At 38.2% G+C, this 14,838-nt stretch overlaps 1 protein-coding gene across 3 annotated transcripts in view; it reads left to right on the forward strand.

Annotated features, from left to right (window-relative positions):
* doc2b (double C2-like domains, beta) overlaps nt 1–14,838 on the forward strand; it is a 364,239-nt gene that overhangs the window by 297,074 nt on the left and 52,327 nt on the right. For all 3 annotated transcript variants that reach the window (XM_007245281.4, XM_049475881.1, XM_007245282.4), the window contains 2 exons: nt 10,508–10,582; nt 14,196–14,305. In XM_007245281.4, the coding sequence (XP_007245343.3) occupies nt 10,508–10,582; nt 14,196–14,305 (185 nt within the window). The remainder of the gene's footprint in view (nt 1–10,507; nt 10,583–14,195; nt 14,306–14,838) is intronic.

Genomic DNA, 14,838 nt, shown 5'->3' on the forward strand with positions numbered 1-14,838 from the left:
TCAGTGATTTTTTTTTTTTAGAAAAAAATACTAAAAATACTTTTTCTTTTTCTTCCAGCAAGTTTATTCTTCCAGAATATAGTACAGATACATAACCAAATAGTCAACAATCAATTTTCTCACAGCATTCTACATGCATATGTGCCATTTTAACCATGTGTGTATTAATGGTATATATTTAATTATTTATTTACTTATGTATGTGTATGCATGTTGCAGCATATGTGTACATGTGTGAGTGTACACACGCATGCACAAACATGCATACGTGATAAGTGTAGAGTGTGTGTTTGAATGCATAGAAAGCCGCGGACTTGCGTGGGTGTTTTTGAGAGACTTTCTGTACATCTATAACCTCCGCTGATGTTGTTTTGGTTAAAGAGTAAGATGTTTCCGCTGGCCTCCATCACACCCACCCTTGTGGCCATTCCTCACCCGGACAGGCTGTCTCCACACACTCATCCATCAACACACATCTCAGCCTGTCGCTTCTCCACTGGGGCAGCTTAACCGTGCCTCAGGTTCACCCCAGACATCTGGTCATGTCAGGTCATGAAGAGCAATCTGCTGCCAGCTCCTTCCATCTTTCCCTGTCTTTCTCTCTCTCTCTCTCCACCTCTGTCTCACACCTTCTCCAGCTCACCCACCCGCCCACTTACAGTCATAGGCATGCAATCGCTTGGCTTTAGGGCTTTAGGGCATAGTGAGGGCAGTCGTTTTAGTAGGGGTCAAGGAATAGCTAACAATAAAAGTGTGCAAGCCTTTATTTGTGGTTGAATTTTTTTTTTTTTCCTATTTTGTAAATAAATACTAAAGTCATCCAGGTTATAAAGTAACATTTTAGGAAACCTTTGGTTAACTTAAAAGTGTTAAACAAACCAAAATACTCTGTAAAGTAGCATTTAGGTGGCTCTAATCTGGGGTTATCTTGCGGTTTCCGAGGCTGGTAACTCGTATGTACTTATCCTGTGAAACAGAGGTAACTCTTGGTCTTCCTTTCCTGGGGTGGTCCTGATGAGGGCCAGTTCCATCATAAAGTTTTTTAATGGTCTTTGCGAATGCACTTAATGATACTTTTAAAGTTCTTGAAAAGGCATTTTTTTCTTTACTTAAGTAGTTTTTGCCATTCTATGGATTAGAACATTTACTCTAACTCTCAAAGATCTATGCAATTACGATGCCTTTTTAAGTTTTAAGGGCCCTCTAGAAGCAGTACATCGTTAAAATACCAATCTGCCAAAGTCTGAGCACACCTGGCTCTTAAAGGAAATAGGAAGTGACACGCTGTTTGGTTTATTTCACATTACACCCAAAACACACCCATGATTAATAAAGAAAATTAGTACATGCCTTTTCTGCGTTTCAAGCTGTGCAAGCTGCACAGTGAGTGGCTGACTGCTTGCCTATAGATCACTGAACTAAGGACATAAGCCTGCTGTGTTTTTACATATGCACTGAGAAATAAAAAGGGTTCTTTGAGTGAGGATTGTTGACACATATTGTTTACAAAAATAAATTGTAATCAGAAGCAGATTATGAAGGGCCATATTTACAGTTTAAAAGTCTAAAAGAAAAAAAAATGAAAATAGTAAAAAAGACCCCAGTGTTAGTTATTATAGGCCCAATCCAATATTTACCCCTTACCCCTTGTATTGATTCTTGTTAGGCTGGAGGGGTAGGTTAGGGAAAGGGATACGGCTTGTTCTATGCCATTCATACAGAGATTTTTCAGATGCACACTTCATACTTTGAGGGGTATGAGAATCACTGGTTTTTGGCAGCAGAAGCTGGCAGCAGAAGCGACCAAAGAAACCCACAAATATAAGTATTTTCCTTGTTAAAAGTTGCGATTAGCACTATATTATCATAGTTTAATGCATAGTTTCAGTGTTGTATGGCCAAATTCTTCATAACAAGCATAAAAGTGTTGCTAGTAGTTTGTCTCAGTAGCTAGCTAGCTAGCTAGCTAACTAACTTTCCTGTTCCACCTTAAATGGTGCAACAGACGACAGGGGCTGCAGCATTTACGGTGGAAGAGAAAAATAAAATAAAATAAAATAAAAGGTAATCAAAGCTAATTTCAGCTCCCCTTCACAGAGAAAATGTATGAATGTACAATAATAATGAATTTCTCCCCCCTTTCTGAAGACATACAATAAAGCCCTAAAGTTAACTAGTTAACCATCAGCAGCTAGCTTACTGAACTTTTTATCGATCCTGATGACGTATCGGGTGCTTGAAGGGTTTTTCCAATTCTTAGGGTGGAGGATTTCACCCCTTCTTCTTGTACCTCTGTTCCAAGGGGAAGGGTTACACTTGAAAAACAAGGGGTAGGGATAAGTGGTAGGGCCAAGGAGTGAAATGGGATTGGGCCATCCAATGGGTTTGAGCTTCCAGTCTCAAACAAGTGCAAGAAATATTAACTAGATGATGTGCTGAATAAATGTACTTGTCAAGCTAAAGAAAATGAAATATCAATTTCACTGGAAAGCTTTGGAATTTGAGAGTCGTTTGTAAACTAAACACGTCCCACGCTCTGGAGAAGTTGTAGCTACCAAAAGTTTAGAGCTACTACTTTAGAGAGTTGCCCATATTTGGTGGCTTGTCTTATGGTGTCCAGTAGTTCCTGCCAGTAGCTCATTAGCTTCCAACTCCGCCCCTCATCTTGTTTTTGTGGAACATCATCTCTTCCGCTATGACCAATTACGAGCCAAGCTTTGCAAGCAAAAAGAAACAGGATGATTTAGGACATAAAGGGCCTCTAACTAGGAGCGATTCTATGGGTGCGCCAACAGCGGTGATGAAAGCGCCGTGAATGAGCGGGTGCGTGATGCACGGCATCCATCTGCCTTCCACACACTGGTCATTTCTCCTGCTCCCCCGCAATTATGATCAACCGCCTATTCAGCCGCAACCTGGCAATCACAGGCCCAAGAACCCACTTAGTTTGGCGGCTGCCTGCCCACAGCGCTTCTCCTCTTATTTTAACGTCCGGGGTGGGCTATGGTGCCCAGTGGAGGCGTTCAATTGGGTCACTCCTCCAAATCAGAAGATAACTAAAGTGCCAGATCAGGAGATCGTCCTGGACTCACAGCTGCTTCAGGAAACACGATCTAAACGCTGTAATTCAATGTCGCCAACCTGTCGCCAACCGGTTTTCTGAACTGAGAAGTGAAAAGGCGTGTCGTAAACAGAGTTGACGATGTGTTGTTTGGTGGGATGGTTCCAATGACAGGCTTGGGTTGATTGGGCCCCAGCAAGGATTCCCTTTCTCTTTTGCTTCACAGCATGGCGTCCCAGTTGTAAGACTAGAATACAATTCATGACCAAAGGCTTGTTTTCACAAAAGTGGTTTGAAAATACTTTTTCTCACTGTGAAAAACCTCTTAGAAAGGACAAATTGCCTTTAAAGACAAATTGCCTCTTGAAAATCACGTGTTTGGAGTTCTTGCAAATTTCTTTTGCAGACTTGTTTTTGGTTTTGATCTTGTGCACAGAAGGATGAAGCAGCTTCAGGTTTCATACAAACAGTTAAGAGGTTCAGGCAAGGGTTCAGCTCCCAGTCAAGGCAGAAATGCCACTGATATACCAAGAAGAGCCTTTGGGCATTCCTTAATACAACATTTGCCTGACACTGTGAGTCGTGCTGGGATGGGAATATTTCTAAAGACAGTAGTTTATTTATTTTATGATGCATTGTAGCATGGAAACAAGTTTCAGCTTTGACGTTGCGACTGGTACTAATGTGGCGTTGATCGAAAGGTTTGATTTCTAATTCACACGTTCAACTTTCTGCTCAATTTAGCTATGGGCAATCCCATCACCCCCTCCTATAACATAAAACTGAAATAATGAGCTGACTAAAGACAACTGATATGATTCAGTTATGTATGACAATGTTGTAAAGTAATTCTATCCATCTAGAGAGAGTAAAGCCAGTAAATCTGGTATAATCTCACAGCCATGTGTGGCCATGCCATCGACATGGATTAAACACGCTGTCTTCTGATGATATAGCTAATGCATAGCTAGTTGCACCACTTGTGAGCTCATAGAATTTAAATTTTTGACTGATTATTTTGCTAAATTACTCTTTTAAAGAAGGGGCCAGGGATACATTAAGGGTTCTTCAAGGAAAACAACCTTTTTTCCAACTGTCTTATTAGTACTGCACAACTTCTTAATTCCTTAACAGAGACTGTTCCACCTTAATGAACTCTAACTCCCAGAGTGCACTTCTCATTCATGTGTCTCAGCCAGCCAATCAGCACCTGATTGGTAGATCAGCCTCACCTGAGTTTTAATTCCAGTCAGCTGTTAACCCATGTATAAATACCTGTCAGTTTGTTCAGCCTGTTGCAAAGTATTGCTATTATTGATTCAGCTGCATACCAAGCGCTATTTCTTTGATAAGATATTGTGTCTGTTTTCGTGTTTCACCTATTTTCTGCTTTTTACTCTGATTTTTCTTTTGCCCTTTTGCCCTTTTGTAGCCTGTAAGTTTTAGCCTTGCATTTTAAAGTCACTCCTAATTTTTATTATTGATCTCTATGACTGAAAAGAGAACACAATACAGTTTTAAATACAGAACAAAAAAAACTCATGAATGTTTTGTGATTTTTTTTTTCCGGCCTGTTCTGGCAACGACACACCTGTGGGATTGATGTGACTTTTTGTTAAAAGCTCTCTGTAAACAGACAGCATGTTGAACACTATAAGAACTCCTTTTCTTATTTTAACCATGCCCAGAAGGCCTCTGGGAAAACCTCTCTCGATGTGGAGATCTGCGCAAGTGCAGAAGCCAGTAAAAGTTTTTTAGGTTTTTATCTGTATTACTAATTTAAAATATGTATCTTTTTTTAGTATTAGTGGTCTCACCTCTATTTATAGAGATTGAAGCCTGGCCTTTTTTCACAGATAATAACTGAACAACAGTGTAAGGGCAGTGGTACAGACCCACTTAAAAGATCTGGTCAAGTTTATTACACTATAGTTACACAGTTACTATCCATATTTTTTCCATGCTTTTTATGCTATGAGTGAAGAAGCATGATAAACTATAGAAGCTATGCTAGCAGTATGCAGATAGAGTTGTTGGGTATATTTTTGTATTGCAATTTAAACATTACAGTGAGAAAAGAAATGAAAAAGAAAGAACAAGACAAAAACATTGTAAAATATATCTTAAACTAGTGAGGATGGGAACTGCAAAGCAGTGTTACACAACCCGTCAAATAACAAATTAAATGCTACTTTTAGGGCAGAATGCCACATAAGGGCAGCATATAATGAAATACTGCCTGGGCTGCAGGTCGGCCGAACTTTAAATCATCCTGCAGTTGTTTTCCTCTATTGACTCGGGCAGCGTAGACTGGTCGCTGTGGGAAACCAATATGTCACACTGAACTAGAATCGAGCCAAGAGAATGCTCGAGCTCCAGAAATGTAGACTCCGGCCTGCCCGCCAACAGAGTGTGTTTATGCCTGTGTTTTTACAGGCTAATCAAAGCGTTGAGTGTTCCACCAGAGTCAGAGTTCAGGCTGCAGGAGGAAATAGGACGAGATGTGCCTAAACATGAAAGAGGTTTGCCTTCGAAGATTCACTTATTTTCATGGAATCCTCTGCTGCGGTGGAGCAGACCTCTGGGGACGCACCTTCAAAGAGGAATGCCCGTCGCTCACAAACACTCTCTCAGACACATACAGAGAGCCGGGCAAGCCCACGGATGTTTGAAAGGCACTTTGTAGCTCAGATGAGACGGGTGTTGTTTCGTAGTAAGTGAAAGACAGACGTGTGTGTCCTGTTTGTTTCTGTGATGAGGAGCCTGCAGAGACAGAGGCAGAAACAGCTGAGCAGAGACCAGAAGAGACATTCACACAATAGAGTATAAAGAACTTTGTTGTTTTTTCACACTGTCTTCTTTTAACAATCAAAAATGGTTCCAGTGCTTAAATCTACACTCGAATTTCATTTTGGGGAGGCTTTGCTACAAGTTGGAGTTGATGTTAAAGGAGAACTCTGGTGTGAAATGGACTTTAGTTGTGGTAAAACATGATCATGAGTACAAACTTTTTTTGAATAGCCCACATCTGTTCACCCCCCACATTTCAGAAAAAAAGAGCTTTTAGCTGATGCTCCCAACAGGCTTACAACTGCTAGTGATAGGGGCATATTTTTTCTCATGCAATGAAATGTCTTTTTTTTTTACCATTAACAAGCTCCAAGTAGCTCCAAAATTCACTGGTAGAATTTTGAGGGCCCTGACATTTAAAATGAGGCACTGAGAACTTTGAAGAAAAGGCTTTTTCCCAGATTACAGTATTGTTTCTGAAATATATGTATAATAGAATTCCAAAGAATTTCTATAGAATTAATTTTTCAATATGTTTCCTATTCCTGCCTATTGATTTGTGCTCCTCAGTAGCTCACTCAAAGTTCTCAGGGTTTGAGAGTCTGGAGCTCTACTTTGAGCTCATTAGTGTTGTAATAATTGTCATTTCTTTGACTGGATAATGCTATGCCCCTATCTCTAGCACCGTAAGCCTAAGTTTGGGGCATCGACTAATAGAATGCTGGGGATGAATGAAGGTGGGCAATTTGACAAAGGTATAAATGTTTTATTTAGTATAACAGTGACAGTAGCCGTTTTATACATTCAGCAGAAAAGCAAAATCTATGAATGTTTGTCTTGTTCTTAAACAGTAGCTGATTTTGTATAAAAGCCTTATAGTGTAACAAAATGAAAAATGTAACAAAAATAAAGTTAGTATTCACATTTACCATCTACCACATTAGTTAAATAAAGCATGTATAGTGCCTACATGTAAACTGTGAACAAATGATTAAATGCCAGTCCGGTAAATGGCAAAACAGATACAAAATAGACTGCTTTCAAGAATATGAAATTATGGAGCTTTTTTATTGTCTTTTGCCTACATTATTGTGTACGATACAGCATGATATAGCACACCCCTACCCTACACGCAATCCCTGCAAACCAGTGCCATATTTGACCATGTGAATAACCTTATATAGGAAAGAATGAGTGTGAAGAAACTTTTAAAGCTCTAAAGAACCTTCACTTTAGCTTTACGTCACACAAAACTATTACAAAAATGGTTCTTTATGTGACTTAATGTGTTTCTTCTATTGCACAGCTCACAGAATCATTTGAATCACCTTTATTTAGTTTATTTAGTTACTTAGTTTATTAATAAACTAGACCATGGTGAAATCACTATGGTGCACATGGCTGATTTCAGTTCACTGTTTTAAGCTTGGCTTTATTCTGTACTGTATAATCTCCTTCAGAAGCAGCAGTGGCTTCCTGATCCTTAATGAACCCCAGCTGATCCAGCTTCACCTCTGTAGCTCAAAGACGCAGAAAAGCCCTTGTTACTGTTACTGTTTAGAAAAGCTGTGGGAGGAAGCGGGCCGGAGAGCCTGACCTGCTGTTTCTGCACTGTTCACTCATGTCACACATGACTGCGCGCTGGAGGCTGACAGACAGCCTGACTTACTGCACTGTTAATGTTTAGAAATATGCAACCTTTTTTCTACAAAGCTTTCAGGGGCTGATAAATTTATTTGTATTACTTTTTTGAGAATCCTTTGCATTAAATAATCTATCCAGTGTTTGGAAATTGGAAACGCCTGTAGCTATTTTACACACTCGCTCTCATTTATTACTGATTGTTCCTTTAAGTTATACTTTTGCTCGACCAATAACTGCTCTGTATCTACCTGTAACTACACAACCATTGGTCAAACTTGCGAAAGAGAGCAAGGCCACAGCATATGATGACTTGCTTTTGCCAAAATGCCTAAAACATTGACGTTAATCTTCACTGTCATGCAAAAACATAAAAAAAAATGTAAAGGAGAATAAAAACTGTCAGTCTAAAAAGATTGTATGCCAAATCACTTTGAACTCTGGTATGTCACCCATAATGTTGTGTGCATTGCAATATTTTGAGCAAAACTGTGCTCTTACCCTGCTAATTGAACCTTCACACTCTGCTCTTACTGGTGCAATGATGTGTAATTAATGAAGATTGGTCACCAGGCTGCTCCAATTTAGCCATGAAACCTCCCACGCTAAAATGACAGGTGCTTCAGTTTCATTGTCCAACCCCTGTAACTGTGTATTTAAATAAAACATTTAATATCAATATAAACAGCAAAAAAAAGTTGAAAAATATTTCAAAACATATTCTAAACATGAGACATCAGATATTTAGACTTAATTTAAGAGGTATCATTTTTTGCAGTGTGAGGAGGACCTACGATGCAGTATCCAGCCATAACGTTAATCCACGAAAATGACTGAATGAGAAATTGAAGAATTGATTTATACTGCAGAACTCTGACCAGCTTCCTCTTTTCCAGCCTCATCTGTGTTAAATATATCTAGCATGTGAAGGTAGCCTGACAGCGTACTGTATGCCCTTCAGCTAAATGTGCTGGCAAACCCAAGCAGAAAATATCTAATTTAAAAGACATTAATCTTTAATTCCTCCGTGTCAGTGTGATATCAATTCTTCGTCTCAAGTGGAATTGAGTTTATCTGTACACGGGCCTCCTGATCTATAATGCTCGGCTTAGGTCACCCAGAGGAACTGAACGTTGCTGTGTAGAACCCAACGTGAATGCATGATTAAGCAGTCAGGATCTGGGAGAGATGCAGTCAACACGTCAATATTACAACCAGTTCAGTTCAGAACATCTCTGAAAGAGAGAAGAGTCAGACGGAGAAAAAGTAAAACTTTCTGTATTTACGTTTGATTTGAAAGTTTTTAACCTCCTGTGACCCGGACATTGTGTGCATGGTTTGCATTTTCTTCATATTCATTTCCCCTAAATATTTGGGATAAGGAACTTATTTTGGGACCAAAAAAGTACAAAAACTAAACTTTCTCTTTGAACAGAAAGTTGTTTTTTCAAAAAACAATGTCCAACAATTTTTATAATTGCCAATGCCAAATACTATCCTTGTGAAAGGAAGTATACTTAAGAGAATTAAAAGTAAAGTTAAAATTAGATAAAGAATACTAAAAGTGCCTGTTTTTTTAATATACTTAATGAAAATATACATTAAATATACTTTTTCTGTATTCCCATAAAATTTATTTTTAAGCAATATGCTTTAAATTATACATTGTGTTGATAGAAAATACATGTAGTGGCATTAAATGCTGCTTAAAGTGCATTTTAGTGTAGTTTATTTTTTTCCAGTGTCACCAAGTTGTACACAATATATGCTTCAATACTCAAAGTGGTACATACATTAACTTGAATGTACTTCAAGTGTATTAAAATGATGTTTAAAAAAAACCACATACTTAAATCTACTTAACTTTGCAGATGTATGAACACAACACTCACAAGCACAATCTAAAAAAAAAAATTATTCCAGATTTTAAAATAGTGTATTTATTATAAGTCATATTTTTTCTTTGTTTTAAAGAACTTTTTGATACTTGGGTTAAATACTATATTAGTCGATTTTAAATTAATATAGAAATAAATGGAAAAAATCTAATATATTTAGGTCTAACAAATTAGAGTAATTTTTTTTAGGTTGGTCCAAAGTATATATAATTTTTTCAATGTATTAATAACTGCTTCATATGCTCTGGTCTGTTAAATGTATCGTCTGTTGCTTGTTGCTGTTAAACCGAGAGGATTGTACTGAGCAGCTCAATAAGGTACACTGTATGCTTACAATCCTACTCGCAAAAACTCATCGTATGTGTTATTTTGTCTTTGTCTATTTTGGCATCCTCACCATGATTGTAGCTAAAACGTGGGAAATAGTGAAAGTGAGGAAAACCTCCTCATTATGAACTGCAAACAAGCGTATTGAAAAGAGGTGAATCTGGGCTCACACTTTGTTTTTCAGTGGTATTCTTATCCCGACACTCCCACACCTGACCTTTTAAATCCCGCTGCAGTCTCGTCAGACTATCTCACGTACAGGATATATTAATTAGCCACTGCAAAAACTTCTCAGCTCCCAACATGGTGCAAGCGTGCGGTCTGCGTTACAGTCCCCCCGAGGCAAAGTTTTCTCTCTTAAGGCTTTTCAACTGCTTTTGTTTCTCCTCATTATTACGGGCCTGTCAACATCACACACCAGCTGTGCCTTTCTGAACGCACCGAATTGCATCTTAATATGAGCAAACAGGAGCGCTGTTTCCTTCTGGCTGTCAGTGAGTAGCCCCGGCTTCAGTGTTTTTTTTAATTAGCCTGCCTGGCTCCCAGTGAAAAAGGTATTTCTGGTCAGAAATGAAAGCGCTTGACTTGAATGAGAGCTCTCAGGCCTTTGGATCAGTCAGTGAGGTGGAGAGGCTGTTTTGTAGTGTTGTCTTCCCACAATCTGTAAAGACTGCGTCACTAAAGATCAACCCTGTTTTCAACAAACCATCCTCTCTCTCACTGATAAACAACTCTCTCTCTCTCTCTCTGTCTCTCTCTCTCTCTGTCTCTCTCTTTCTCTCTCACACAGGGACTCAAACCCATGGACCACAATGGGCTGTCGGATCCCTATGTTAAACTGCACCTGCTGCCTGGAGCCAGTAAAGTATGTACACTCTTCCTTCCTCTTACTGTGTGAATATAGTGTGTATATACTGTATATACAGTACCAGTAAAAATGTGCACACACCTCTTCAACTTCTTATTCTTATATGTGTTTTCTTTCATTTTATTGTAAATGTAATATTTAAGACTATATTAAAGCTACACAGGAACTCATGCAGAACTATTCTGCATATAAAGTGTTAAACAAAAAAACAGAATACAGCTCTGGAAAAAAAAACAATTAAGAGACCACTTCAGTTTCTGAATCAGTTTCTCTAATTTAGCTATTTATAGTTATATGTTTGAGTAAAATGAACATTGTCATTTTATTCTATAAACTACGGACAACTTTTCTCCCAATTTCCAAATAAAAATATTGTTATTTAGAGCATTTTTTGGTTGAAATAACAAAACAAGATGCAGAGCTTTCAGACCTCAAATAATGCACAGAAAACAAGTTTATATTTATAATTTTTTAGGAGTTCAGAAATCAATATTTGGTGGAATAACCCTGGTTTTAATCACAGTTTTCATGCATCTTGGCATGTTCTCCTCCACCAGTCTTACACACTGCTTTTGAATAACTTTATGCCACTCCTGGTGCATACATTCAAGCAGTTCAATTTGGTTTGATGGCTTGTGATCATCCATCTTCCTCTTGAAGTCTTCAATTTGGTTAAATGAAAAAAAAACTCTTAATTTTTGAGTGGCCTCTTATTTTTTAGATTCTTCTAAGTAGAACCTTTCTTTAACATTTATCTACAATTGGAAAATCAATAAAATAAAGAATTAAACAAAATCTTTGAATGGGAAGGTGTGTCCAAACTTTTGACTGGTGTGGCCCTTCAAATGTATCTCTTTTCTATCTATCTTTAGTGTTGGAAGGGAATACTTTGTTCACTAAGTGGTAAACTATGAGTGTGGTAAAACAATAGGTGTCATTATAACTGATGCATAAGTAGTTAATAAAAAACTGTTATTAAATATTTCATCTTATATCCGGGACAGAAGTGGCCCAACAGGGTTCTAGCGCACAGTTTTTTTTTTTTTCAATTAACTTGTCCTTTCACTATAAAGTTGAAATCACTTATGTCACATGAATTAGCATTATATTCACAAATGTATGCTTTTTTGTGTATTATTTTATAGTCATTTAATGTATATAAATTATATAGATCTTTTATAGCTGTTATCGTTCATCAATTTTATATGTGGTACACCTACAGTTTAGTACACAGAGCAAGTTGTTTGTAATTTGTGTTTATAATACATTATGTCTTTATGAGTTAAATTTTGGCACAATTTTGATTTATCCTCCCAGCTCCCAGCTAAGCCATTTTCTGCCCACTTTAACGTTTTATAATTTGTGCAAAGCCGTGTGATTGCTCCACAGATAATTCTTTGTGTGAAGTGTTTTTTTCCCCTTTAAATCACCGCATTGTCAGGGGTTTATCCACCTGTGGTATCCTTGAAACAGTTGTGACCTGTGTAGTGCAATTTGTCAAATTCTGAAGTGTTTAACTTCACTTAATCTTTTTCAGTTATTGTAGGGCACCTTATTTCATTAAGCAGCTCGGAGCACTCCGTCACAGCTCCCGCTTTTGTCACTTCAAGGGTTTTCCTAGCCTTTAATCAAATCCCCACAGTGGTGCCTCAGGATCGAGGCGCTTCTAAAGCTTGTCGCTGACCATATTCCGAGAGCTACAAATCATTGTCGTGTCCTTTATTATAACTCATCTGTGCTTGTTTTATCCTTACCTGGGTTGCCAGCAATCCACTTAGCAGCAGCTATGCTGGAGAATCCTGATTCTGCTGCTGCTTATTCCAAACCGACCTACAATAAGCCTGGAATCCCCTTCAGAGGGTTATTAGGTAATTGATTGGGAGAGAATGTTAGCATATGGAGATTTTTCATTAGAATCAGGAGCCCCTCATAGATAAACAAGGTCCAGATGTTGCCAGAGCCACATTAATCATTTTGTTTGTGTGTGTGTGTGTGTGTGTGCAGTTGAGACAGTGAGAGAGAGAGAGTGAATGACAAAAAAAAAACAAAAAAAGTGGATTTTATTAGGGATTTCCCGATCCAGGCAAAATTGTGATAGACTTGGTATCAGCCTGATGTGAATTTTTGGCCAGATCCACCTCTGAGTTCACCTTCAAGCTCTGTTTATGCTGCTTTATTAGGCGGCACAAACAGATGCAACCTGCAGCAGTGAGGAGCAGTACATATTTGCACAGAAGATGGATAATGAAAACTACCAATATCTGCAGCAGTCTGCAGTGTTTCCACTCTGTCCTCATCTCTCCTGCACTCAGGAAGTGTAAATCGCACTTTAAGCCACCGATTAAGAATGACATGCTTACATGCTTTTCTGGACAAGCTGAGGGATACGGAACACAAGTGAGAAAACTGAGGATGTAGACTGAGGTGTTAGAGTAATACACTGCCTAGCCAAAAAAAAATTGCCACCAAAAAAAAAAAGTTCACAGACTCTAATATTTTGTTGAACCACCTTTAGCTTTGATTGCAGTACTCATTCACTGTGGCATTGTTTCAATAAGATTCTGCAATGTTACAAGATTTATTTCAATCTAGTGTTGCATTCATTTTTCACCAAGATCTTGCAGCATTAATGATGGTAGAGTCTGACCACTGCACAAAGCCTTCTACAGCACATCCCAAATATTCTCAATGAGGTCAAGATCTGGACTCTGTTGTAAACAATCCATGTGTGAAAAGTCACAGTTCCAGCCCCATAAATCCTGTTATAACCTGGTCTATATTCAGTATATTCAGGTAGTCAGCTGACCCTTATTCTTTCAGCACATACTGTTGCTGAACCTAAACCTGACCAACTGCAGCATCAACCCCACATCATTTACTTAGTTAAATCCAGGTGGAGACTTTTTTTTTTGGCTTGATTTTACATAATTGTGATATGAAGATATGAAGTTCCTGCCCACAAATTTTACCCAAAAACAGAGGTATTTGTCACATTGTTTATTTAGCAGATAAACACATCTATATACTGCTGAGAATAGGGGCAGGACTACTTAATCAAAAACACTGAGGCGGGATGATATAATAGGCTCTGCATTTGCCACTTATAGAAATACATAAAAAAACACAGACAGCAAATCTACCAAACAGTTGCTGGTAGTTATAAAATAACCTCTGATTTATTATTTTTATTAATCTGCAACATATTTTTTCCATACATTTTTTTTAGCATTATTTGACCCATTCATAAGAGTGGAGAGTTCACTGGCTTTACAGAATCGATAAACGTTATTGTAAATGCTTTTATATTTTGTTAATCAAGATCACACAATCTATACATTCAGGGGTGTCTGGTTTTGTTGTGACAGTTTACACTGATATTTAGTGTCAAGATTGCATTACTAATATTACTAATATCACTGGTGCATGTACATGTATACATAAAGCTGACTTCTTCCTTGTATTAAATTGCTGTAGCTTAACTATTTCTCCTCAGTGGAGCTGGGAAATTCAAACTTTAGAATGGACATTGTATATTCTTCAGCTTTGTGGGATACTTTATTCCATCTATATATTGGAATATAACTTCTAACTTCCCCCTTTTCTTGTTTAGGCCAATAAGCTCCGGACCAAGACTCTCCGGAACACCCTCAACCCGGTCTGGAGCGAGACGCTAACCTACTACGGCATTACTGACGAGGATATGGTCCGCAAAACACTCAGGTACATATTCGTGTCTTTTTCAGTCTGCACACAAGTGGTGGGGTTAGGTATAGGCAACAAGAGCAGCTGACCAGGGTAGCAGCTTGTGGAAAGGGGTGGCACGGGATGATCACACCAAAATTTGCATGTCACATCAATGACATGGTTTCCATTTGTATCCTGTTGTTGTCAGTATCTAGCCCTGGCTATTCTTGTTATTGTTGCCTATTGTTAATTTTGATTTAATTTAATTTCCACTGTTTTTTTTTTCAGTGTTGTTCTGATACATAACTGGCCCTTGTTTGGTTCAGACATTTCCAACATTTACATTAAGCCTTCTCACAGTCTATGAAAGGGAGTAGATTGACATTAAATCTTGCAAGAAAGCCTGAGGATGAGGTTCATGTATGGTTCACCCAGGGTGCCATACATCTACTATGTGCTTTAATGGTGCTAGTTACATCATTCACTTTATTACTGCACTTTCCTTTACCCGTCAGACCTCTACTTTTTCTATTCACTGCTGAAACTGAGACTAAGTCCAGTGTTAAGCT

Source organism: Astyanax mexicanus, chromosome 1 (genome assembly GCF_023375975.1).
Source record: "Astyanax mexicanus isolate ESR-SI-001 chromosome 1, AstMex3_surface, whole genome shotgun sequence".
In the NCBI taxonomy this organism is placed as follows: Eukaryota; Metazoa; Chordata; class Actinopteri; order Characiformes; family Acestrorhamphidae; genus Astyanax; species Astyanax mexicanus.